General features: G+C 58.0%; 3 protein-coding genes across 6 annotated transcripts in view; 1 reads left to right on the top strand and 2 right to left on the bottom strand.

The window, feature by feature from the left end:
* Window positions 1–4,392, top strand: part of TRPC4AP (transient receptor potential cation channel subfamily C member 4 associated protein) — a 76,299-nt gene extending 71,907 nt beyond the window's left edge. For 3 of the 4 annotated variants that reach the window (XM_012754764.2, XM_076011054.1, XM_012754763.2), the window contains 5 exons: window positions 200–340; window positions 940–1,048; window positions 2,172–2,284; window positions 3,145–3,351; window positions 3,554–4,392. In XM_012754764.2, the coding sequence (XP_012610218.2) occupies window positions 200–340; window positions 940–1,048; window positions 2,172–2,284; window positions 3,145–3,351; window positions 3,554–3,691 (708 nt within the window). In that variant the 3' untranslated portion in view covers window positions 3,692–4,392. Of the gene's footprint in view, window positions 1–199; window positions 341–939; window positions 1,049–2,171; window positions 2,285–3,144; window positions 3,352–3,504 lie in introns of all 4 variants that reach the window. The other variant, XM_012754766.3, reaches the window with a different exon arrangement.
* A 226-nt stretch (window positions 4,393–4,618) lies between these two features.
* On the bottom strand, window positions 4,619–11,603 carry LOC142861184 (uncharacterized). The gene is made up of 17 exons (XM_075993408.1): window positions 11,165–11,603; window positions 10,317–10,493; window positions 10,089–10,234; window positions 9,662–9,752; window positions 9,199–9,588; window positions 8,407–8,533; window positions 8,207–8,325; window positions 7,922–8,118; window positions 7,423–7,772; window positions 7,139–7,263; window positions 6,920–7,035; window positions 6,117–6,513; window positions 5,917–6,042; window positions 5,460–5,822; window positions 5,274–5,369; window positions 4,715–4,852; window positions 4,619–4,630 (listed from the first exon to the last, which is right to left on the bottom strand). The coding sequence occupies exons 1-17, from the start codon at window positions 11,534–11,536 to the stop codon at window positions 4,619–4,621; spliced, it is 3,342 nt and encodes a 1,113-aa protein (XP_075849523.1). The 5' UTR covers window positions 11,537–11,603.
* Window positions 11,604–11,641: 38 nt separating this feature from the next.
* LOC105865852 (myosin-7B) lies at window positions 11,642–24,344 on the bottom strand. Its single transcript, XM_076011055.1, has 20 exons — window positions 24,214–24,344; window positions 23,701–23,857; window positions 23,400–23,427; window positions 22,321–22,417; window positions 19,956–20,048; window positions 19,754–19,817; window positions 18,719–18,817; window positions 18,060–18,163; window positions 17,765–17,903; window positions 17,369–17,487; window positions 17,130–17,279; window positions 16,755–16,925; window positions 15,378–15,557; window positions 15,138–15,281; window positions 14,987–15,031; window positions 14,486–14,573; window positions 14,178–14,295; window positions 12,812–12,935; window positions 12,569–12,705; window positions 11,642–11,952 (listed from the first exon to the last, which is right to left on the bottom strand). Exons 1-20 carry the CDS (start codon window positions 24,322–24,324, stop codon window positions 11,679–11,681), a joined length of 2,442 nt encoding a protein of 813 aa, XP_075867170.1. The 5' UTR covers window positions 24,325–24,344; the 3' UTR covers window positions 11,642–11,678.
* Between the last annotated feature and the right edge of the window lie 1,152 nt (window positions 24,345–25,496).

The raw sequence follows: 25,496 nt of genomic DNA, 5'->3' as shown, positions 1-25,496 counted from the left end.
CTGTGCACCCGGCCTGCTTCCCTTCCTGGCGAGGTTAGTCTGGCCTGGCCCTGTCCTTAGAGCCACCCGTATCCTCAGACAGAATCTTGAGAGGGCTGCAGGTTCAAATATGTGGTCCGACTCCGTGCCAGGCCCTGGTGGGAGGCCGGTGGGGAGCAGCCACATTCACACCTTCAACCTGTCCCCTCCTCACCCACAGCACATCCTGTACTGCATTGTGGACAGTGAGTGCAAGTCAAGGGATGTGCTTCAGAGTTACTTCGACCTCCTAGGGGAGCTGATGAAGTTCAATGTTGATGCATTCAAGAGATTCAATAAATATATCAACACTGATGCAAAGGTAAAGTTAACTGGGCTGCATGGAGTGTGCTGGATTGTCTAAAAGTTACCATAGAGCCCTGGTCTGCCAGGCTTGAAGTGCAGGTTTTAAATTAGAGAATAATGGGCAGTCAGCAAACATTCATTAGCACCTACTATGTGCCGGGCACTGTACTAGACCCTAGGAATACAGGGATGAACACCGGAGCTGCTCGTGAGCAGGGAGTGAGGCTGGGTGGGACGTGCAGCTGCCACGATGCAGTGCAGTGGGTGCCATGGCGCGGCCCCTGTAGGGAGGGACTGGGCCTGGCATTTTAGGCTCTGAGGGGTGTACATGACAGAAACCTAACTCAGACTAGTTGAAGTAAAAATTAGAGGAGTCCAGCACCCTTCCAAGTAAAACCACTGGACAGAGAGTGAGAAGGTCTGGGCTGAGCTCCACATGGCTTTGCTTGGTAGCTGGGCAGTGAGAGCCATTCCCCCAGCCTGAGTCTCTGTCTTCCTATAGTGAAGCAGCAGGGCTGGGGCAGATCATCAGCCCCTTAGAGTGACTGTCTGCCCTGGGCCACAGCTGTCTCAGGCCTGCAGCCCACACCCCCGTGAGCTCACTCTCTGCTGCAGTTCCAGGTGTTCCTGAAGCAGATTAACAGCTCCCTGGTGGACTCGAACATGCTGGTGCGCTGTGTCACTCTGTCGCTAGACCGATTTGAAAACCAAGTGGACATGAAAGGTAAGGAAGGAAAAGGCTGCCACGGTGAGTCAGTGCAGTGCGCCAGCGCTGGCGTCGGAACCCCAGCTCCAGCAAGGAGATGAGAAATACTAAGGAGCTACGCCCGACGGCCGCGTGGCTGGCTCCAAGGTGGCGGCTCTGCGGGAGATTTACTTTGCTGCTTTGACTTCTCTCTACTGGACATGCTTCCTTTAGTGAGAATGTTCATTTTAATAAAGTAAAAACACTGTTGTTGTTGCCTGCAAAAGACAAAAACCAGAAAAGCACCTTCCTCTTCTGGGCTGGGATTGCCGGGACAAATCAGACCTGTCTCCTGCGCGCTGTGTTGGCGTGCAGCGTGGCGCTGGGGGTGGCTGAGCTCCCTGGAATGCTCTCACCTGTCTGTGTCTATATGTACCTGTGTGCTCTTGGCCTTGGAGAGGGTCTGTGGCATCCAGCAGATTCTCACAGGGTCCGTGCCCCCCCCCATAATGTTAGACACCTGTCCCTTGTCACAGTGTCATTGATAGAAGTATACTGGTCATTCAGTAATGTAGCCACTTGCCTCCTTTTTCTGCCCCAGAGGGTCTGTTTCAGGGGAACAGCCACACAGATTTGGTACCTGCAGCTGTTGCCCCACCTCCCAGTAGTGTTGAAAGCGCTTTGCCCGGACACTAGTGGAAGGAGCGGAGCCAGTGCCACTGTGACCCTGATAGTGGCCTGACTGGCCCAAGAGCTGGTGTGGGGAAGCAGTCTCGTTAAGGGCTCTGGAAGACAATTCGAACTCTTTCATTGTTTTTCTTAATTTAGTGTCATCAATCCATCTTCCTGTCAAGGCAACTCTGCCATGTGTGATAGAGAGCCAGGCCCGCAGCCTGGCAGGTGGGGCTGAGGGAGATTTGCCCCAGCACAGTTCTGGGCGAGGGGAGCTCCCGGGCAGCTCTGAGGAGAACAGGGGCTTGGCCTATAGCAGAACAGCTGGAGGTGGTCCGTTCCTGCTGCAGCCAGCTGCTGTTGTAGTTGTTTGACAGTGAGGGGCTCCCAGCTCCCGAGTGTGGGGGGCGGGGGAGTTGCTCAACTGGAGGTGGGGGCGGCCTGGCCACTGGACCTGGGCCTGCGGTGCTCCCCTCCCCTCCCTCCGCAGTGGCCGAGGTCCTGTCCGAGTGCCGCCTGCTCGCCTACATATCCCAGGTGCCCACGCAGATGTCCTTCCTCTTCCGCCTCATCAACATCATCCACGTGCAGACCCTGACCCAGGTGAGAGGCCCTGGCAGATGGGCAACAGGGAAGGTAGATGGGAAGCCGTTTTCCCCCTCCGGGAGCCCAGCAGGCTTGTGTCCCCCCCCCCCCCCACCCTGGAAGTGCCTCTCCTTAGACCCAGCTCTTCTGAGGACTTTGCCATGGGGAGTCAGATGGGGCCGAGGTCCCATCTGCGAGTCTCCTCAGGTCACAGACTCCGTCAGGGCAGTCGAGATTGTGCTGCGTTCTGCTGGCTCCTGGTCCAGTGCTCTTCCCCACTGTCCCATGTCCCTCGCCCCTCCTGTGCCAGGCTCTGGAACTGGGCCTGAGATTGCCTCCCAACCCCCTCACTCTAGGTGTGCAGCCTTCCCTTCTCCAACTTCAGACCCTTCTTTTCTAAAATGGGGTGATACTGGTGCCTCTCCCAGGCGGATCTTTTGTGCTGTCAGCTAGCAAACATTTGTTGAGGCGAGGTCCTGGGCAGGTGTACAGCGAACAGTGCAGACCGAGACCCTGCCCTCCCGCCCTCCCGAAGCTCACAGTCTAGTGTTGAATGAAAGTTCTGAAGTGAGAGAACCGCCCCCACCACATGATGAACCCAGCCTGCCTAGGGATCGAACCTCCTGGATAAAGTGATTCCCGAGCCAAGATCTGGATGAGGACAGATGTTGCCATCGAGGTGGGGGTGGGTGGGAGTGGGGAGCAGGCAGGTGCTCAGTAAGGATGCAGGTGATGTTGGCATGCCCCCTCCCCCCAGTCCTGTCTCAGGCCTGTGCAGGGGCAGCTCAGTGGGTGGCCCATGGACTCAACCAGGGCCCAGGCTGGGGCACCCAGGTTCACCAGCAGTACCTCATCCTGGCTGGTCTGCGGCCTTGCAGGAGAACGTCAGCTGCCTCAACACCAGCCTGGTGATCCTAATGCTGGCCCGGCGGAAAGAGCGGCTGCCTCTGTACCTGAGGCTGCTGCAGCGGATGGAGCACAGCAAGAAGTACCCCGGCTTCCTACTCAACAACTTCCACAACCTGCTGCGCTTTTGGCAGCAGCATTACCTGCACAAGGACAAGGACAGCACCTGCTTGGAGAACGTGAGTGCCCCACCCCGAGTGGGTGGTGGGTGGGCAGTGGGCACGCAGACCCAGGGCCCTTCAGAGTGGCATCCAGGGTGCGTGGTCCCTGCCTGGGCTGTGTGGCAGGTGGTTCTTTTTCCCCTTACCAAGGCCCTCCCCATGGGGTGCCAGGCTTGACCTGGGTCTTCCAGGCACCCCCAGCCCCTCCCTCTTTGCCCAGAGCTCCTGCATCAGCTTCTCATACTGGAAGGAGACGGTGTCCATCCTGTTGAACCCAGACCGCCAGTCACCCTCTGCCCTTGTTAGCTACATCGAGGAGCCCTACATGGACATAGACAGGGACTTCACCGAGGAGTGACGTTGGGCCAGGCCTCGGGAGGCCGCTGGGCTGGTGTGGGTGAGCGTGGGTACAATACTACATGCCCTGCCCTGGTCCATCCCTCCCCTGCTGCTCTCTGCCTGCCCCAGGTCTTCAGGTACAGGCTTGGTGGGAGAGAGTGTCTTGGAAGCCCTTGGTCACTGGGTTGGAGGGCCCAGGTCATGTAAGTCTCACTTCCCTCACAGTCCCCATGATAAGGGTGGGCATGGTGCCCCTGTCCTTCCTTCAGAATCCTGGGGCCCTGGCCTACCCAGAGATAAGAGGACTTTTAAAATTAGCTCTGTCTGAGCTCCTGCCCAGTCTCTTGGCTGTCAGTCCCAGGATGGGGAGGAAGATATGGGTACCCCCCCAAATCTGTGAGCCAAGCCCTCCTCTGTCCCTGGCCTTTGGACCCAGGCAAAAGCTTCTGAGCCCTGGGCAGGGGTGGGGGGTACGAGAGAATGCTGCCTTCCCCCAAGCCTGCCCCTCCCCAGGCCCCCTTATTTTCCTTTAGCTCCTCTGGTTTTGTTTGCTCATGGGGCACAGGGCCACTGTGCCTGCCCCACCCCTGGGTAGCATCTGCCTGAGCCCAGACACAAGAGCCTGGCTGGAAGCTCACCCTTGGCCCCTCGTTGTGTTGCCAATTTATTAACAGCAAATAAACCCAGGAAATGGAGACTATTAAAGAACTTTATTTTAAATGACTGCTATGGACCTGATTTTGTCCCTGAGTCTCGTGTTCAGGAGGGGGAAAGGAACACACAAAGAACGAGAAGGACACTGGCTGCAACTGTGGCATTTATTCAGCATGTGCTGAGGGCAGCAGATGGGGATAAAGAGATGACAGGATCAAGGGGGGGTAGCCTCAGCTGGAGGAATAAACAGCAAGACGTCTCTGCAGAGCCTGGGGTCTTAGGGTTCAGGCCATCACTCCTTATGCTAAGGGGAGAGGGATGGCTGAGTGAGCTGTACCCCCTGTTGCCCCACACACCCCCATACCAAGGGTAGTACCCCATCCCTCACCTTGGGGCCCAGGGCATCTCGGGTCCGTGCCCGCAGCTTGTTGGCCTGGGTCTCCGCCATGTCTGCCCGCTCCTCCGCGTCATCTAGCTCGTGCTGGGCCTTGCGATACTTGGCCAAGTTGGTGTTGGCCTGCTGTTCCTGAGGGGACACATGGGGCCTGGGTTCCTTTGGGAAGCTGAGGTGCTCATTCTGGTTCCCACCCATGCCCAGAAGGGGGCTGGTTTCTGCTCAGCTTCAACTCCACCATCCTCCCTCTTCACGGGTACCCACAGCAGGAATTTGGGACACTCCAAGAGGTACCTGTGTGCCAACCTGACCCAGCAGAGGCCAGCCCTGGCAAGAGGAAAGCATATGGGGTCTGTTCTGAGAGAGGGTGAGCAAGGTTTAGTCACTTCCTGGAGCTGTTAGAAATGTCTCTTCCCACTGGGTCACTGAGCTGCCACATTTTAGGCAGCCTGCTGCTGGGGCCTCACTTGGCCACAGACCTTGGGGCTGCAGTTGAAGCCGGGTCAGCCCCGGCGTGCGCCTGGTCCCTGGTGCCCTGACCCAGTGCACTCACCGCCTCCTCAAACTGGCGCTTGTAGCTCTTGACCTTACTCTGCAGCTTCTCCACCAGGTCCTGCATGCGAGCCAGGTTCTTCCTGTCCTCCTCAGCCTGTGCAGGCAAAGGGGCCTCAGGGCTTGCTGGGACTGGGCCAACTCTAGGGCTGCCTCCCCCCAACCCAAGGGGGACCCTGTCACCCACCTGGTATGCAAGCTCCTTGACCCGGCGCTCGTGCTTGCGCACCCCCTTGAGGGCCTCGGCATGCTTCTTCTGCTCCGCGTCCAGCTCGGCCTCCAGCTCCCGCACCTGCGGACAGCGGGGGATGGGCCTGGTGCAGAGCCTGCCCTGGGCAGCCCACCCGCTGGTGGAAAGGACTGGAGGGACCGCACACACCTTAGCTTCCAGCTTCTGCACCTGCTTCTTCCCACCTCTGAGGGCAGCCTGTTCAGCCTCCTCAAGCCGGGCCTGGAGCTCCCGCACCGTCTGTTCCAGTGTCTTCTTCATCCGTTCCAGGTGTGCACTTGTATCCTGCTCCTTCTTCAGCTCCTCAGCCATCATGGCAGCCTGTGGGAGATGAGGTGGCCTGGTCAGGAGGTCACCAGCCCAGGGGAAGTCCTGGGCTCTGCCCCCGGCCCCCCCACCCCCGGCCCCGCCTCACATCGGTGATGGCCTTTTTGGCCTTCTCCTCTGCCTCCCGCCTCTCCTGGGCAGCCTCCTCCACCTCCCCACTCAGCTGGGCCAAATCCGCCTCGAGCTTCTTCTTCTGGTTCAGGAGGCCTGTGTTCTGGAGGGAAGCAGAGTCTCAGAGCTGGCCCACAGGCCTGTGACGTGCCCACCTCCGTGGACCCCCATCCCCACCTGCGAATGCAGGAGGTTGAGGCGCTCGGTGGCCTCCAACAGCTCCTGCTCCGCCAGCCTCCGGCTGCGCTCGCCCTGCTCCAGCGCAGCCCGCAGCTCCTCCAGCTCAGCAGCCAGCAGCGCAGCCCGGCGCTCCAGGGCCTGCGCCTGCTCTCGGAGCTCAGCTGCCAGCCGCTGCTCCTCATCCCGCCCCGCCTGCTCCTCCTTCAGCTGGGCCTGCAGCAGCCGTGTGGCCGCCTGGGCCTCCGTGGCCTGACGGGTAGCATGACCCAGCTGCAGCTCCAGGTCATTGAGGTCACCCTCCATCTTCTTCTTGAGCCTCAGTGCCTCGTTGCGGGCCCGGGTCTCAGCATCCAGGGAGGCCTGCAGGGACTCCACTGCCCGCTGGTGGTTGCGCCTACGGGAGGGCAGCATGAAAAGGGGGCTGTGGCCTGCGGGTGCAGGCACCATGCCTGCCCTTACAAACACCCAAGGACCATCGGAGACGAACTCATTGTGGGAACAAATGAGTCGTCCTCTCCTGGTTTAAAGCCCCTTGTGACTGCCTGTTGCCCCTCACAGCAAGTTCACGGACAAGAGCCAGACTCAGAGGCAGACAGACACACTGACTCTGGCCTCTGCCCTGCTGTGACCTTGGACAGGTCCTTTAGCTTCTCTGAGATTCAACACTAGAATGGGGACAACCCAGACCTGAGAAAGTCATGTGGGAGGACCAGACTAAATGTCTGAGCCAGCAGGAGGCGACACATGCCGCTTCCCCTTCTGCTTGCAGGAGGTGGGGATGGGAGAAGGGAGGGACACACCTCAGGTTAGCGCACTCCTCATCTTTTTCTGCCAGCTTCCGGTCCACTTCAGCCTTGACCTGGGAGAGCTCCAGCTGGATCCGCAGAGTCTTGGTCTCCTCCAGCTCCAGGGCCCCCTGGGGGTAGAGCAGGCAGTCCAGGGGTTGGGGCTGGGAACAGGTGTTCAGGAAGGGGAGGCCAGCAGGTTGGTGTCCATCCACCCCTGGGGCCAGCCCTAACCTCAGCCTCCTCCAGTGCAGCCTGGAGCTCGCTCTTCTCCCCTTCTAGTGCCTTCTTAGCTTTCTCCAGTTCCTGGATGCTCTTCCCACTGAGGCTGACCTGGTCTGTGAGGTCGCTGATTTCCTCTGAAGAATGGACAAGCCACTGAGGGGCCACCTCATGGCTCATGCTCCAACCCAGGTCACTTCACGCAAGCCCTAGTTCCAGGGTGGCCCCACTAGTGTGACTCCAAGGTGCTTGGACCCCAGAGCAACTCCCTGGCCCTGGTGTGCGGCTGGCCGTACCCTGCAGGTTCTTGTTCTCCCGCTTGAGCGTCTCCAGGGCCTCGAGCGCCTCTTCGTGGCTGTGCCGCAGCCGGAAGAGCTCAGTGCCCAGGCCACGGGCCTCCCTCTGCGCCGCCTCCAGCTCCCGCTGCATCTCCTCCTCCTGGCGCCGCCGTTCCTCCAGGGCCCGCTCCAAGTGTCGCTGCTTCTTGTCCAGCGCAGCAGCCGCTGAGGTCGCCCGCTCCAGCTCCAGGGTCACATCCTCTGACTCTGTCTGCAGCCGCAGCTTGGCCTTCTCCAGCGAGGAGCACTTGGCATTGGCGGCCTCTACGCCCTCCTCTGCTTCCTGCAGCCGCAGCGCCAGCTTCTTTCTAGGCCACGGGACCAAACAGGGTGTGGACTGTGGGGAGGGAGGGAGGCCAGCAGAGCAGCCCCAGCATCTCCCTGCACCCCCTGAAAGGGCCCAGAGGCACAGGCGAAGACCTCTGCGTAGCGATGGCCTGGCCGGCAAGGCACTCACTTGGCCTCCTCCAGCTCCTCGGTCCTCTGGATGGCGTCTGCCTCATACTTGCTCCTCCACTGAGCCACCTCGGCGTTGGCTTTGGACAGCAGCCGCTGCAGCTCAGCTTGGGCCTCCGCCTCCTCCTCGTGCTGCTCCCGCAGGAGGTCGCAGTCATGCCGCAGAGCCTGCACGGCGTGTGCCAGAGCGCTCTTGGCCTGCAGGGATACCAGTGACCTCAGCGTCGATCCTGGCCAATGGCCTTGGCGTACCCCTGCCCACCCACAGTCACAAGTGCCAGCCCACCTTGCTCTCCTCCTCCAGCTGCCGCCTCAATTCCTCCAAGCTCTGGGCAGCCAAGGCCTTCCCACGACTCAGCTGGCTGATCAGAGACTCCTTCTCTTCCAGCAGGCGGCTCAGCTCCCCTGCAGGCAAAGGGCAGGTCAGGCAGGCGAGGGCAGCACAAGGCCCCACCTGGGGTGGCCCAGCTGAGCCCCCGGCCTCACCGCTCTCAGTCTGCAGCCGCCCTCGCTGGGTGCTTGCATCCTCCAGCTGCCGCTGCAGCTCCTCCACCTTGATCTTGGCCTCACTTAGCTGATCCTCATAGGCCCGGCACAGCTTCTCTGCACTGGCCTGGGATCCCAGGTCAGGAGTCAGAGGTCAAATTTGTGCATCAGAGGGCAGAATCTGGGGCTGCGAGTGAGAGACTGGGACCTGGGATGGGGAACTAGAAAGCTAGACATGGGCCCAGGAATCAGAGGAGATCAGAGCACCAAGTTCAGGGTCAGGAACTCGACTGCAGGGCTCCTGGCTTAACAGTTGAGTGTCAGAACTCGGAGGGCTGGACCAATGCCAAGGCCAGTGGGTCAGGGTAAGTGTTAGGATATAGCTGTGGAGTCATCGGGGACAATGGTCAGAGGTCAGCTGTCAGGATTAGGTGGTAAGACGGTCAGGGGTCAAAGTTGGGTGCTGGGGTTCAGGACAGGTATTAAGTCAGAGTTCAGGAGTCAGGGGCAAGGGTCACAACTACTGTTGGGTCAAGGGTCTGAGGTTAGAATTGGACGTTGGGTCAAAAATGACGAGCCAGGGACTAGGATCTAGGCGTTTAGTGCTTGAGGTCAGGACTGGCAGGGCCTGGGAGGTGGAGGCCGGATGCCAGGTTAATGGCTCAGGGCTCAGGCTCAAGGCTGGTGTGAAGTCAGTATTAGCATGAGGTAGCCAGAGGTCAAGGGTAGGGTCAGCTGCTGGAGTCCGGATGGGTATGAGGTCAGAGGCGGGGTCGGGAAGGAGGCAGACACCTTGCCGCGGGCCAGAGTCTCCACGCTGGTGCCCAGGTCATCCACCTCCATGCGAAGCTCGCTCTTTTCCTTCTCCAGCTTCTGCCGCACCCGCTGCAGGCTGTCCACCTGTTCCCCCAGCTCGGCCGCGCTCTCCGCCTGCTTGCGCCGCAGGGTCGCCACGGTGGCCTCATGCCGCAGTGCGGCCTCCTCCAGCTCCCGCCGCAGCCGCCCCAGCTCGGCCTCGCGCTTGCGGCTGCCCTCGCGCTGCCCGGCTGACGCGCCGCCCGCCTCCTCCAGCCGCTCGCTCAGCTCCTCCAACTCTCGGGCTGCCTCCGCCCGCTGCTTCTCCACGCGGGCCCGGGCTGCCCGCTCCGCCTCCAGCTCCTCTTCCAGCTCCTCGGCCCGCGCCTGAGGTGGCCAGGTGGGCGGCTGTCACTTCTGTGGGCCCTGACCCCAGACCTCGCCCACTGACCCCACGCACCTGCAGCTCTTTGATCTTCTTCTGCAGCTGGGTGCCCAGGAGCTGCTCATCTTCCACCCGCAGGCTCAGCTGACTGAGCTCAGAGTCCTTCCTGGGAGCCACAGGGTGGGTGAGCCAGCCCAGGCCCCAGGTGACGCCCCACCAGTCCTCAGCACCCACCCCTGAGGTCCTAAGTGACTTCACCCCACACACCTGCTGCCCCGGTGCTGTTACCCTGAGCCTCGGACGCTGGCTGGAGCCCTCGGTCCAGGGAGGGGGCAGAACACTACCCCTGAACTCTGGTGACCCCCACCTCTCAACCCCACACTTAACCTCCACAGTGATGCAGGACCTATTCGAATCCAGGGGGCAATGAGCACCCGGGTGCAGGCTCAGGGGGCCCCTGCCAGCCAGGAGGCCACGGTGCTGCCTCCCCCACCACACCTACTTCTTGAGCTTCTCCTCCAGCTGCTGCTTGTCCTGGGCAGCGTCGGTCACCGACTCCTGCGTCAGCTTCAGGTCACCCTCAAGCTTGCGCTTAGCCCGCTCTGTGTCCATGCGCAGCTTCTTCTCCTGCTCTAGCGAGCACTCCAGCTGAGGGGCAGGGCAGGGCTCAGCCACAGCCGGGGCCGCCAGCACCCTGCCCCCACCACCCGGCCCCTGGTGTGGCCCTTACATCCTCCACCTGCTGCTCCAGCCGGATCTTGGCCTTGGTCAGTGCACTCACACGGTCCTCCTCGGCCTGCAGGTCGCCCAGGGCCTGCTGGTGGGCCTCCTGCAACGCCTTCTTCTCCTTGGTCAGCCGGGCCACCGACTCGTCCAGCACAGCCATCTCTTCCGTCAGGTTCTTCACCTGTGCCAGGGCCAAAGTTACATGGGGACAGTCCTCCCCGCACTCTGGTCTGAGCAGATGCCCTTCCAGCGATGGAACTCAGGCAGGCCACTGCACTCCGAGCTCCTATTGCTTCACGCCTAAGGGCTGACACGCTTCTCCTTGAGCCGCACTGAGGTTTAAGGAGCGAATGCTCTCCGAGCACTCAGCACGGCACCTGGCCCAGATGAGAGCGAAAGCTGTCTGCTATTTGCAGCATCAACAGGTACTTGAGACAGCTGTTTCCTAGTCCCGGCTTCCACGGTGATCACCTGTGAGACCTGAATGCCACGCTTCCCACCCCAGCCTCACTTTCCCCTCCTGTGATAGAGTCAGTACTCCTCAGTGCTGGGAACACAGGGCCATCGTGCGGGCTCAAGGTCAGAAGGCACCTGGGAGGTGCAGAGCTGGGGAGACAGGCTCCTGTCCTTTGGGGGCTTGCAGTCCAGGATGGACGAGAATTGCAAGTTTGCTGAGCACCCAAGGCCCTGTAGTATGTGCTCGGTAGAGGCCAGTTACACACCCAATCCTCACCCTACTTGACAGATAAGAAAACTGAGACCCATGAGAGGAAGTGACTTGCCCAAGACTACACACCACAGCCCAACAGAGCCCGGAGTGGGACCCACAGCTGCCTGCCCCCAAAGCCACACCTTGTTCTCAGTGGCTTGCTTCTCCTTCTCAGCCTTGGCCAGCGTCAGCTCCAGGTCATCGATGTCCTTCTTGAGCTCCGTGCACTCATCTTCTAGCTTGCGCCGGCGGGCAGCCAGGTCGGCATTCACCTCCTCCTCGTCCTCCAGCCGTTCGTTCAGCTCCTTCACCTTCCCCTCAAGCTGCACCTTGGACTTGATCAGCAAGTGGCAGCGCTCCTCAGCATCTGCCAGGTTGTCCTGCTCCTGGAGAGGACATGGGGCATGTGCCCAGTCAAGGCAGGGCCAGGGTGGCACAGGGGTAGCAGTTTTAGGACATGTGGACAGACTGAGGCCTGTGGCGGGGAGGCAGGAACGTGAGAGGCCTCGTCTCATGGCGCCTCTGGAACAGGAAGAAAGATCCAGGCAAGGCCTGAGCACCCAGGGCTGCCCGGGCCGTGGGTCTGGTTGTGGTGTTTCCTTAGGCCAGCCTGGGGTATTGGGGTGCTGGGGGCACCAGGTCACCAAGGGGAACCCCTCACTGCCCCTGACTCACTGCCTGCAGCTGCAGGGCCAGGTCATTCTTCTCCTGGGTGACGCTGACTTGTGTCTCCTCTAGCTCCTGGCGCTTGGCCTCGGCAGCAGCCAGCGCCCCTCGCAGCCCCCGCAGCTCTGCCCGCAGAGCCGCCAGCTCCTCCTCGGCCTGCGCTGAGCGCAACAGTGGCTTCATCTTAAAAAAGAGCTTCATCCACGACCAGTTCTTGACAGCATTGAAGGCGCGGATATTCCACTGGATGGTGAACAGGGCATCCCTGGGGAGGGGCAGCCCTGGGCTGTGAGCAGGCTCAGTGCTGCCCCCTGCAGGTATGGCCCCAATGTGCACCTGGGGCAGGTTAGCTCTCACAGTCTTCCCAACAGCCCTTGGGAGCAGGTCCTAATGCCTCTGCTTTATAGGTGAGATTGAGGGAGAGGCCCAGGAGCCCACAGTTCTGCTTCCAGGGCAGGACTCCTGAGCCTGAATGTCCTGGTGGCCTCTACAAGTGTCGAAGACCGCAGGAACTGCTAAGCCACCAGGCTCTGTGGTCAGTCGGCCTGGGCTCACAGGCCAGCGGGCACGCGCCAGCTGTCACTGGATCTGACTCAGCCCCCCCTCTGCTGAGTACAGATAACCACCTACCTCTCAGGACTCTTGCATATTTTAACCAAGATAGTGTGAATGAAGCATCTTGCCTGGGGCCTGGCACTTTAGAGTCTTGGAAGATGCTGTTGCCTCATTACCACTCCAGGAGCGAAGAGACAGGTACTCTTACCCCAACCAGCCGTAGGGGATAATCTGACCTCAGGGCAGCAGGGCAGGATTTGGAGAGCCTGGTCCTGTGAGCCGAGGGACAGTGGCCACACCTCCACCCTGGCCCTTCCTGCACCCACCTGCCTCCCAGCAGGTGCTGGTACTCAAGGCGCATGAGGCGGCCCCGGCTCCGGGCCTGCAGTAGCGTCAGCACCTTCGCCAGACGCTGGTCACGGAGCTCCTCCAGGACACCTACAAGCCCAGCCTTGAAGAACACCTGGGGGCCAGGGGAACAACCAAGTGTAACCCCCAACCATTGGCATGAACCCTGCCCAGTGCGATGCCCCCAACCAAGGTCAGCTCTAATTCCAGGGTACCCCGACCTTGGTGTGGCCAAACTGGTACTGGGTGGCATCGAAGTCCAGTGAGCCCAGCAGCTTCTCTGTGGCCTTCCTGCTGTCCATGAAGGTATCATCTGGGATGGCGCTGGGGTTCAGGATGCGGTATCTGGGACGGCAGGGGAGGGCTGGTGAGAGGGCTGGGGTGGGGGACGCTGGCCACGGAGAACAGGGAGGCCAACTGAGGAGGCCGGTGGGGGAGTGGCAGGGAGACCATTCCTGGGCCTCTCTAAGGCTGGAGCAGAGGTTCCAGGGGGGCACACTGAACAAGGGGCCGAGGAGGCAGCATCACATTGGTGGATTGGGCACATTCTGCTCAACAACCTTGCGGAGGGGGTCATTTAAATGTACTCGCTAAGTTTTTAAGAGGCTGTAGTTTTTATAAAAGGCATGCACTACTACTTTTATAATTTTTAGGGCAAAAAATGTAAAGAAGGGGGCATGTTATACCATAAACAAACTGTAATAAAGAGCAAGTGTCCCCAGCACGTGCCATGCACAGGGCCACGTGATCAGATGGGCTGTGGCCACACCGTGAAGGCAAAACCTTGGAAACACGAAAGGCCGCACACTAGGGGGACCCATTAACCAAACGTGGTTCACTAGACTATGAGATGCTTCACAGCCATAAAACACAGATGGCCGTTGATAAGGACAATCTCCAAGACAGACTGTTACATTAAAAAACAAATAGCACCATGTGTTTGTGTCCCTGTGCACAGTATTTGTAGGGATGTCCATTTACAAAGCATAGTGTGGATGGCTACAGTTACTTCTGGAAGGGAAAGGAACTATGTTGCCCTTGCAGCCTGACAGAATCAGGGGGAGAGGGGGAGCTGACACTGCCCGGCGCTTGCTACGTGTCAGGCGTTACATGAAACCTAGCCCGTGAATTCTCATTCAGCTCCACATCTACATCCGACCTGCCAGATAATAAATCCAATCTCCTCCAGTTCTCTTCTAGGATATCTGCTGGAAACATTTCAGACTTGACAGGCACAAAGCAGAACTCCAACCACTCTCTCTTCACCACCCCCCCAAAATCAAAACCCTGTCTTTGTAGCTCAGTAAATTAGCACCAACTCCCCAGCTGCTCAACCCCAAGCCTGGACTCACCCTTGTCTCTTTCTTTCTTATCCTGTATCCAATGCATGGTGACGCCTGATGGCTTCACCTCCAGTGTTTACCCCAGTCCCCCTCCCGGGTCAGCCACCGCCATCTCTCCCTGGGATGCCTGCCCAGGCCCCTGCCTCCCCCTCGGGACTGGTCTGTCCGGCTCTGAAGTGTGTGTCCTTCCCAGCCTCAGGCTGCTGCTCCCCCTGGAGTGAAGGGAGGGGCAGGAGCCACCCACCGCTGCCGGAAGTCCGCATAGAGCAGCCTGTTGGGGAATCCCTGGCGGCAGATCCGGATCCCCTCCAGGACCCCATTGCAGCGGAGCTGGTGCAGCACCAAGAAGGCATCCATGACACCTAGACACGGAGGGGGTTAAAGGGGAAAGTCAGAGGTCAATGGACACAACTTTAGGCCCCAGAGAAAGAACACAGTCCAGACCCGGGGCCTACTTTAAGGCTGTGCAGACCCTGCGGGGTAAAGGGAGAAGACCCACGCCCTGGCCTCTCCCTGTCCCCCTCTTCTACCAGGCCAGCCCTGGGTGACTACCTGGGGTCTTGTTCTCGTTGGGGACAATGCAACGGACAAAGTGGGGCTGTGTGGCCCGCAGGTTGGTCATCAGCTTGTTGAGGTTCTCCTAGGAGTGGGGAAGAGTGGGGAGAAGGCACAGGGGCAGAGAACCAGGCTTGGATGCCGCAGTGGGTCAGGACCGTTAGGCCTGGGGAGCAGTGCTGGGTATGCCCCCCACTTTTGTTCTGTCACCCTTGCTCCATGTGACCCTCTGCCCTCTCCCATCACCACCACCAAAGTCTTCATTCCCCCACCAAATGCCCACCCCTCCCAGGGGCCTGGGGCTCCCACCCCATCTCCCCAAACCCTGCCCAGGCAGCTGAGGACGGGAAGCAGCACAGACTTGCTGTGATGTTCACGTGGAGAGGAGTTAAACATCACTGCAAGTCTTAACAGCCGCCCGCCCAGGGGACAGGGCAGGGGGTGAAGGACAGGGCTAGGGGCCCAATGGGTCCAAATGGGGCACAGACAGGGTCTCACCTTGTGCAGCTGGGACACCGTCTGGAACGACGCTGCCTTCTTACGCTTCTCTTTTACCCCAGTCTTAGGGGGCTCAGCTAGTAAAGACAAGGCACTCAGTCACTCCAGGGAATGTTTTCCTGGGTCCTTACCAAATTGGCGATCTTGTTGCTCCATACTTACTAGAACAGGAGCCTGCATAGTTCTCATAGAGGGTTGCCAAGAGCTTATTCTGTGACTTTTGGAAGATGGGGACCACTGTCTCATTCAGGGGATCCTTGTTTTTCTCCAGCCAGCCCACGATGCTGTAAGGCACCTGGCAGAGACGAGACAGGTGCTGAGCCAAGGTGGGGACACCTGGAGGAGGGAGGGAAGAGAAGGGTCGAGTGCTGGGGTTCCAACAGGTACCTACCACGCCCGCATAGTGGACCACCTCGAAGTGGGCCTGGTACTTGCGCTTCTTGTCAGGCCGAGGCTGCTGGAAATTGGGCGACTTCCCTGCATGGTTGTCATAGAGTTTGGCCCGGAAGCTTGCATCTGAGGCCTTGGGGAACATGCACTCCTCCTCCAGGATGGACAGGATGCCCAACGGCTGGGGACAGGAGACAAGCTTGAAGAGCCTCCATCAAGCCAGCCCAACCTGGCGGAGCTGCACCCCTGTTCCCAGACCACCTCTCTCTGGGAGCCTTCCCAGATCTCTCTGGACAGTCAGAGACCAGACCCACTCCCAGGCACCCTGTCTTTATAGGGAGAAAGAAAAGTTTATGGCTTGGCTTCCAACCCCCTTCTGCACGACTTGCAACACTGAGTCATCCTCTTTGCTTCTAAGAAGTGTGCAAACCCTTAAAGGATGATTATGCTGATTTTTTTAAAGAAGTATGCAAACTCAAACTGGCGTCTCTGTACTCACCCTCATCCTGGCCACATCTACAGCTCACCCATACATAAGTTTTTAAAAAAAAAGGCCACTAAGTTCACATTTTGGCTTCCTCACTGACTAGGTGTGGAACCTTCACACTTCCCTAAGCCTCAATTTCCCAACTTGCAAAATGGGAAAATGAGACCTTCGGTGCTGATATAACAGCAAAAAACTCAACCACCAACTGGCCAACAGTAGGGGATTGCAGAAATGCATTGTATGAAAATTGTCTGCTGTATGAACGATTCTTACCGCCTTGAACAACATTCGAAACACATTTTCAGAGAAAACGTAGGATGTGAAATGAGTCTGTCAATAAAAGAAAATGGATGCCCAGGATAAAAGATTGGGAAGAAATTAACCCAAGTGCCACGATATTGGCTGTGGTAGGATTGGGGAAAACATTTTTTTCCCCTTAACTTCCAATTTTTCAAATTGTCTTTTTTCCATTCTTTGTACAATGGGTAAATATATGTAGTGTTTCACAATCCAAAAAACAAATGATAAAACCCTTTGCCCTGCTCCCCAGGCAGTTCTGAGGATCCAAGGAAACCGTGGCTGCAAACAGGGCCTTGCTGAACTGCAAAACTGTGTGCACCCAGGAGGGCTCTTGTCGACTGTGCTGTGATGCACACTCACGTTGTTCACACACACTCACCAACACTCGTTCACATTCAACTCCAACATACCTATTCAGATGCACACGTTCCCTTTCATACACATGTACATAGATCACACACACTGTCACAACTACACACACACACCAGTGCACAATCGCAAACTTACACACCCACTTGCACAGGCCTGCTCACACGCAAGCATCACTACACACACCCTCCCCTGCTCGCAATGACCTTGCCTGAGCCCCACCTTCTCGATGAGGTCGATGCAGGGCTGCAGGTCAAGGCCGAAGTCGATGAAGACCCAGTCGATGCCCTCCCGCTTGTACTCCTCCTGCTCCAGCACAAACATGTGCTGGTTGAAGAACTGCTGCAGCTTCTCATTGGTGAAGTTGATACACAGCTGTTCAAAGCTGTTAAACTGCAAGAGGGAGGTGCCTGGCTCAGCAGGCTCCTTGCAGATGGGGAAAGGGAGGCCCACAGAGGAGCAGGGGTGTGCACAAGTTCGCCACCCCACCCTCCCCACCCCCCGCCTCCAGGCAGAAGCCCAGGGTTCCTGCCCCGCATAGGCCGGGGCCCTCCACCTTGGAGAGAACAGATCCCGAGGTCGTGGGCCTGCTCTCACCTCAAAGATCTCAAAACCAGCGATGTCCAGCACCCCGATGAAGAACTGCCGGGGCAGCTTTGTGTCCAGGGTCTGGTTGATCCGAGACACCAGCCACCTGAACAGCCGGTCATAGGTGGCCTTGGCCAGAGCCCCCACAGCAAACACCACCTGGAGGCATAGGGAGGCTGGGCTGGGACCTGGCAAGGGGGGACCCTGCCCACTGTCCCTGGGTATGCCCTGGCCCGCAGGCAGCTCACCTGCTCCACACTCTGGCCCTTGGTCACATACTCATTCCCCACACGCACCCGGGGGTGCAAAAGGCCTTTGAGGAGATCGCCACTGCTGACCCCCATCAGATAGGCAGCCTTGTCAGCACCTGGCAGGGCACATGGGAGGATAAAGGAGGAGGACAATAATGGCCACTTGGGGGCTCTGCTGCCTCAGCCTGGGGCTGGGAGAGGGAGGTCGAGTGGGGTCAAGTTCAAGGCCAGCAAACTGTAATAGGTGCAAGAGGAAGAGGGTCTGGAGTTGAGGAGTTGGGGTCATGTAAGACTGAGGTCAAAAGTTGTGGACAAGAGTTAGGGTTAACAATCAGGGACAGGACGTGGAAATCAGGGTCAAGATGAAGGCTGGGTCAAACAAGGGCCCCTCACTCTCCGTGCCATCAGCCTCAGCCTGTTCCTCCCGCTGCTTCTGCTTGAACTTCATATTGCCGAAGTGCAGGAGGGCGCCCACGATCTTATAGCAGGCGCACTTCTCATCCACGCTGAAGCCCAGGATGTCCATGGCATGCTAGAAGGTGGGGGGACAGGACGGTGGGCTTAGAGAAGCCTGGGCTCCTCCAGCCAGGCACTGCCCCTGGACCATTCATGCAGCTGAGGGCACAACCACCCCTCACACCACAGGCCCCGCTCAGCTCCCCGCCGGCACAGCCGGCACAGCCCGTACATCAGTGGCGATGAGCTCCTCCCCATCGTCCATGTTATCCACGGTGATGACGCCCTGGCTGCAGAAGTGGTAGTCATAGGGGTTCATAGACAGAAGCAGCATGTCTGGGGAGAGAGGGTGGGTCAGGCTGTGCTCACCCAGCTGTTCTCCCTCTCCCATCCCAGCATGGTGGTCCTGGGGTCCCCCACCCAGGAGGAGTCTAGGGCCCTCCCAGGACTCCTCTGGAGCCTGCATTTCTCACCCCCACCTGCCGTCAGCAGCTTCTCTTTCTTTATGGTTCTCTGAGGAATGAGCCGCTGTCCCCATGTTTTGTCCCTATGGCCCAGACCTCAGGTGCTGGGGCTCAGGGAGGACCAGGCTCAGCCCTCAAGGGGCTTGCAAGGGAGGGGAACTGGGCCCAGACAGTATTCGTCCCCCTTTGGTGCTGGCTGGGGCCTCTCTAGTCTCAAAACAGCAGGAGGGGTTCAGGTTTCTGTGAGAAACTCTACAACCTTGGCCCGGCAGCGGAGGTAAGAGGCTGGTTCTCTGCACAGAAAGGAGAGAGCTCAGCAATAACCATGAGTCCCGGGGGGAGTCAGGGACAGGAAAGAAGGGGTACCACAACCACCAGGCAGTCTCGTTGGGGTCTGACTCCCACCCCCTACACCCCTGGCCTTTACCCTGCAGCTCTGGCTTCTTCCCTGACAGGATCTGGTAGTAGACGTGGTAGCCGCGCTCACCGGGCAGCTGGAAGATCACCCGTGACTTCTCCAGAAGATCTGGAAGAAGGGGCGACACCAGCCTATCACCTCCTGCACCCCCAGAGTGGACGCTCCTACAGGAGGCAGGGGGAGGTGGCGGTGAGGGGTGGGGGGCGTGCAGGGGTGCCGTGTCTACACATGTGCCAGCGTGTGCTAGGAGGGTGTCTCTCCGTTGGTGCCTGTGTCACCATGTGGGCCGTGGGTCTGTCTGTACCTCAGTGGGCGTCCTCGTGTGTGGGGTGTGGACATGGGTGTTTATGCACGTAGGTTTTGGTGTGTGTGTGAGTCTGCGTGTGCGCGTGTGGCCGAGCCTCCACACGTGTGCGGGTTGGGGTGTGAATTAAGACGTATCCTTTCCCCAGGACCACACGGCTGTGCTGACCCATCAGGATCTAGCTGTGCATCCCAAGTCGGGGCGTGATCAGCACAGGGGCCCTCTGTGCCGCAGGCCGATGACAGGTGTCAGGGAGCTTCCCAGCAGGGGCCTGAAAAGGTGCAGCACTCTGCTTCGGCCAGAGGCTGGGGCAGGGGGGTGTGGGGCAGGAGGGGTGTGGGCCAGGCCTTCCCCACCACAGGCCAGAGAGAAGACTGGGGCCTCGGGTCTGATCACAAGGAGCCTGACTGGCCAAATAAGGGTTTGGTTCTCCACCTTCAGGTGACAGGATCTAGAGAAGGTTTTTCAGCAAGGACAGGATACAGTCAGAGAAAGCATGGCTTGAAGAAGACCAAGTAGGGGAGAGGAGGCGAGAGGAGGCTGGGAGACCACACAGAGGCTGGTGTGACGTCTGGTGAGAGGTGAAGTGGCCTGAGCTGGGCAGTAATCAGGGGAGGGGGAGAAATGCCCAGAGCAGGCGGGGAGCCCAGAGGATTTGATGACAGATACTGGGTCAGAGTGGAAGGGCTTTGGCCCAGCCTCGGTCCCTCCCCACCTCCCTCGCCCACTCCCAGACTCACAGCTGTCAATGTCCGCAGATGCCAGCTTCCCAGAGGGACCAAAGTGAATGCGGATGAACTTGCCCTGAGGACAGGGGGCAGCCCTCAGCTGGGAGCCTTGGCCAGCACTGCCCTCCCTGCTGACGGCTCCCACCACCTTGTGCCCTCCCTGCTGGTGACCCTGCTCCAGCCCCAGCCACCCAGTCCCACTGTGGCCACTCACAAAACGGGAGGAGTTGTCGTTCCTCAAGGTCTTGGCATTTCCAAAAGCCTCCATGGCGGGGTTGGCCTCAATGAGTTGATCCTCGAGGGTGCCCTAGTGGTGGCAGGGGGTGAAGGGTCTGTCAGGCATGGTGCCCACTGACTGTGAGCAGAGCAGTCCATGGCCCCTCTTGTTTACAGGGAAAGGGGGGTGTCCCCAGGACCTCATAATTGTTGCTGCCCCATTTGCATGGTCCCCGCACTTACCCCAGTCTTTGTTGCCAGAAATTGCTGTGGGGAGAAGGCAGACACATTAGAGGGTGTGAAGTCTCACCAGGTTGGGGGGACAGGAGGGCAGAGGTTAGCAGGACAGTGAACGTTAGTCACCCAGAGTGTAGCCCCCACCCTAGTGCCCATGGCCTGAGCCTCCTAGAGCTGTTAGAAGGAAAACTGCCAGAAAGTGGGAGTGAGCACGGCCCTAGCCAGGGTCTTGAGGCAGGGGTGGCACCTGGGGTCTCCTACTTGAAGCCCTTCCTCTCCGCCAACCCTGTCTCTGGCCTCTCTGGTATCCCTTCATTTCCCACACTCCATGCCATGGGCCCTTGCTCCAAGCTCCAGGGGCCTCCAAATTAAAATCTACTCCTCTCAGAGCCCAGCTCAAGTGCCCACTCCTCTAGGAAGGCCTTGCTGATGCCCTGAAGCTGGAAGAGACCCTTCCCGCTCTGAGCCTTCCTGCCCTAACCGCCCTCGCTGGTAGCCTCTTACACACTTCTCCTTTGTCATATGGTTAGGTGTGTCTTCACTGTACAATTGTACACCTACTAGTATGCAAAATGGCCCTGCTGGGTGCATATTATTAGCTCTAATTTGCAAATAAGGAAACTGAGACTCCACCCAGTAAGGTGGCAGCAGCAGGGAGGCACGAGCCCCATGTCCTGCCCCCCGTGACACCTACAGCTCTCCTGTGACTCACCTAGAGGGACTTAAATTGGGCAGAGCCTCCCTCCTAGCCTACAAGGGAGAGAAAGGAAGGAATGGATTCTGGAAAGAACAGACATGCCACCAAGGACTCTGTGATCATTCATTTGCCTCCAGAGGGCCTAAGACTTAAAAATACCCCCAGGGACATTGGGTAGAGGGAGGCAGGAGCCTCCACTGGACAGAAGGCTTCTCTCCACACACTGCTGTTCACTGCTTTTCTGCAGGGCTCTCTCTGGTCTGTTTGGCCAAATTATGGGGCCAAGGGGAGGGAGCTTGATGAAGCTTTTAAATTCCTGTATCTACAGCACCTGTAAGCAGCCTTTCCCTCCACCTCCCTTGCCTGACCCACTGCCCAGGACCCACCTGCCCAGGTGCTCCCCTGCCCCCAGCCCTTCCAGCTGGGTCCCTGCCAGCTCTGGCCTCTCCCTGCCATCTTTTCCTGTCACTGGACCAACCCAACTTTCTGCAGCATCCCCAGAGACCATTTAAGGGTTTGGAAAACAGGGTGGGAAAGGGAGGGAGGAAAAAGTACCAAAAAGTCAACAGCAAAAACAAAACAAAACAAAAACAACAACCACAACAACAACAAAAAACAAAACTGAAATAAAAATCAAAAATCAAGAAAATCAAATGGGGGAAAAGGCAAAACGCAAAAAGGAAAGAAAAAGTGAAAAAGAAAAAAAGAAAAGAAAAATGCCCCAGAATAAAGCAAGGCTCAACAGGACCAGGTTGAGGACAGTGTTGGGGGAGGCCTTGGAAAGAAAAGGCAGCCCATTTGGGAGTAGCCACAGAGCTCTGAACAGCTGGCCCTTGGGCTAGGAATGGAATGTTGTACCTCAAAATCAAAAACAAAATTAAAAAACCTGGGCCCCCATTGTTACGGACATTGCTAAACCATACAGGAATCACAGGGCATAAAATTGCCCCCTCAGCCCCAGCTGTTGAAAATTCCAGTGCCCTCCGCTCTGGCCAGTCCCTGTGTATACACACGCCTGCTCCTTCTGACTGGCAGCAGGTAACTGTGTCTTTGGTGCATGAAAACCAAGAAAACAATCACTTCTTAGTAAAAGCGGCCTATCTGGTATACTCTTTCAAACATGAAGGTCACGATGGAAGACAAAAATTACACAAAAACGTTTAGGAGTAGTGATGTGGTCCCACCCCTCCGTGTCACAGACAGAAACATCCAGGAAGGCTCAGAACAGAGTAGTTATACAGTGTCAGAGGTGGCCACAGCCTTTCTGGTCAAGCCTTGCTCAGGCCAGAGTCCCCCACCAGGGTGGGAGGCTCAGGCAGGGCTGGGGAGTAAAATTTTTAAAAAGAAAAAAAAAGGGGTGGGAGGGAAAGAAAGAAAAGAAAAACAGCGAGAAGCAGTGGGGGGCAGTGCCCGAGTGGGCAAGTCTTACGGCCTTCTTGCCCGGCCCGTCTCCCAGGGCAGCGACGATGGCAAAGTACTGAATGACCCGCTTGGTGTTAACCGTCTTACCGGCCCCCGACTCTCCGCTTGGACGACACAAACATGAGTCACCAATGCCCATCTGGCCTATTCCTCCCAGCCCCCAAAACCCTACCCCTCAAGCAGGGTCCCCCCCTTCTCCCCTTCCCTCAACTCAGGACCTCGAACAAGAAATCAACCCTCAGAGGTCTTGAGTTGCTTACAAAGTAAGCCAGTGTGCACTGTCCCTGTGAGATAACACACGTGATGATGCCACTGTTTGCTGAGCACTAAGTGCCAGGCGCTGACCAAGTACTCCACCTCCATCAGCTCAGTTAAGCGCCAGAAACCACAACTTATGGACAATGAAATGGGGCTCAGAAGTTCTGCGACTGTCCCTGCTGTGTGCCAGGCACATATATCAACTCACCAACTCCTTATAACCCTGTGTGGTAGGTAGGGTTGTTCTGTTTTTATTGGTGAGGCTCAGAGACCCAAGGACACACATTGGGGAGTAGAAACGTGAGAACTTGAATCCAGGTCTGTCTGCATTAAAAGCCTTTGCTCTTCACTACCAGGCTGTGTACATGTACTCACTCTCTCTCTCTCTCTCTCTCTCTCTCTCTCTCTCATACACAAACATCCATATTGACTTGGCTGGACACAAACCTGGCATGTAAGAATTCTACCATTTTCCAAGGAGGCAAAGAAAAGATCAGAGGTAAGATTCACATGTAAAGAGATGTGAGGAGGAGGAAGGGGAAAGACTTAGAACCCCCAAAGGATTAAAGTGGGAGATTCCCCGCCCGAGGGGAAAGGAGGTATCGGAGCTGGTGACCACTCTGGTGCTTAGGCATCCTGTCCCTACCCCCTACCCATCTACCTACGATTGGGGCCTGATCCAGCTTCAGCTGGGACAGTGGCTCCAGGATGTAAATAAAAGCCCTGCCCTAAGCACTTTGGATTCAACCCTGGGAAAAGACTTTGGTTCCACCCTCTTCCCACTAGGTGGCCAGCGTTTCCCACCCCACCCTGGAGCCCCTCACTCACGTGATCAGCATGGACTGGTTCTCACGGTCTGGAGGAAAGGGGAGGGAATAGAGAAGACAGCAAGTGAGGGACCGGCCACACAGGGAACACCTTGGGTGTCCATGGCCCTGGGGCAGCCCCCACCAACCAAGGCCAGAAATGGGAAGGCCGGCTCCCATGTGGACAGAATGGCTGCACTTGAGTGTCCAGCAGTGACACAAGGAGGGCAGTATCAGTGGAGGGACAGGGGTCCTTTACAGAGGCCACCCTGGAGTCGGGATAGAGGTCTCGGGTTGGGGAGAGAAGTCGCAATGGCCCTTACTGCGCAGCATGTCGTTGTAGGCATTATCCGCCACCGAATATATGTGGGGTGGGGCCTCAGAGCGGCGCTTTCCCTTGTAAGCAGCCACCACGGGGGCCGTGTAGACCGGGAGCCATTTGTAGGGGTTGATGGTGACACAGAAGAGGCCTGAGTAGGTCTGAGGATAGAGTATATCGGTTGGGTTTATTTGGGGCCCCCCAAGTACCCATACCCAGCCCCCAGTCTTCACAACAGTGACCCCTGCGATATTCCTCGAGGAGCCCCTTGATTTGCCACGCCACACCTCTGTGGCCATCCTGGCCTCGCCCCTTACTCCTGCCTCCAGCAGGTGGCCCCACCTCATAGCCCCATAGCCAAGCCTCTTGCCCTGGACCTGCAGTTGCCCTCCAGGGTCCAAAGACCATATGACCAGCCCCACGCTGGTCTCCTGCCCCCACACCATGGGCCCGCCCCCAGCTCTCTAGCCCTGACCCCACGCTGCACAGCCCGGGGCTGCCCAGCCGGGCGGCTCACGTAGATCATCCAGCGAGCATAACGCTGGCGCAGGTTGTGCAGCACGGCTGCCTCGTTGAGGTGCGTCATCATGGCCATGTCCTCCAGTAAGTCGAAGCGGGGCGGGTTCATGGGCTGCACCTCACTTTCGCGCACCGTCAGCACCTACCAGGGAAGCTGGGTCACGGAGGAAACAGGGAGGAACCTCCCAACCTCACTCTCACCCCGATTCACACACTCCCAGACCCCTTTGTCCAGGGTACAGATCCTGCAGGACAGGAGCCCCCAGGGACAGAGGAGCTAATCCCAGGAAAGGGGGAGCTGAACCTTCTGGTCTTTGGTCTCCACGGTGACTTTGCCCCCGATAGCCTCTGACTTGACCTCGGCCTCCACGTAGGCATCCTGTTCATCGGGCACCCAGACTCGCTTCTTCCCTGGTTTGCAGAGAGAGCACTGGACTTTGAAAGGGGCATAGGCACCTCCAGGGATCTGGATAGCTGGGCTTCCCAAGCCCTCTCCATAGAGCTGTGCCCTTCGTAAGGCCCTCTGCCAGGACACGGGAGTCCCAGTGACAAACCCTCTAAACTCAGCCTTCTGGAAGGGCAGAGGAGGGAGGGTCCCTAGAGATCTCAAACGACTCCCTGAATGGAGTAATGGTCTGGGTTACACACTTGGGTTCAGATCCCTGCTTTAGCCATATTTGCCCTGTGGCCTCAGGAAAATCCTTCATTCTCTCTGGGCCTGTTCCCTCACATGCAAAGCATTATGGGGATCTCCTGAGGTTCCACATGGAGCAGCCCCTCAATGTCAATCAGGCACATAACTCTTGGGGAGGTCCCACTTCCCCTATTTCACTAAAGACCCAAACCCAGGCCTCCTAACTTTTTGTCCTGTGCTCTTTCCCGCCTGGCCAGCTGAGGCCAGAGTCCAGATCCCATGGTGGTTAAAAGCATGGCCTCAGCTGCAGACCACCAGGTTCTGTTCGCTGCTCTGCCAAGTGCCTCATTAGGACCATCTACATAACTTGCAGGCCTCAGTACAAAATGATAACGTGGGTACCCTTATTTTAAAAATGTATTAAAAATTTCAAAGTGGGCCGGGCGCAGTGGCTCACGCCTGTAATCCTAGCACTCTAGGAGGCCAAGGCGGGCGGATTGCTCAAGGTCAGGAGTTCGAAACCAGCTTGAGCAAGAATGAGACCCTGTCTCTACTATAACTAGAAAGAAATTAATTGGCCAACTAATATATATAGAAAAAATTAGCCGGGCATGGTGGCACATGACTGTAGTCCCGGCTACTTGGGA

The sequence above is a fragment of the Microcebus murinus genome, chromosome 16 (assembly GCF_040939455.1).
Source record: "Microcebus murinus isolate Inina chromosome 16, M.murinus_Inina_mat1.0, whole genome shotgun sequence".
Classification (NCBI taxonomy): domain Eukaryota; kingdom Metazoa; phylum Chordata; class Mammalia; order Primates; family Cheirogaleidae; genus Microcebus; species Microcebus murinus.
The sequence above is the reverse complement of the archived record's forward strand: the minus strand, read 5'-3'. Positions and strand labels throughout refer to the sequence as shown.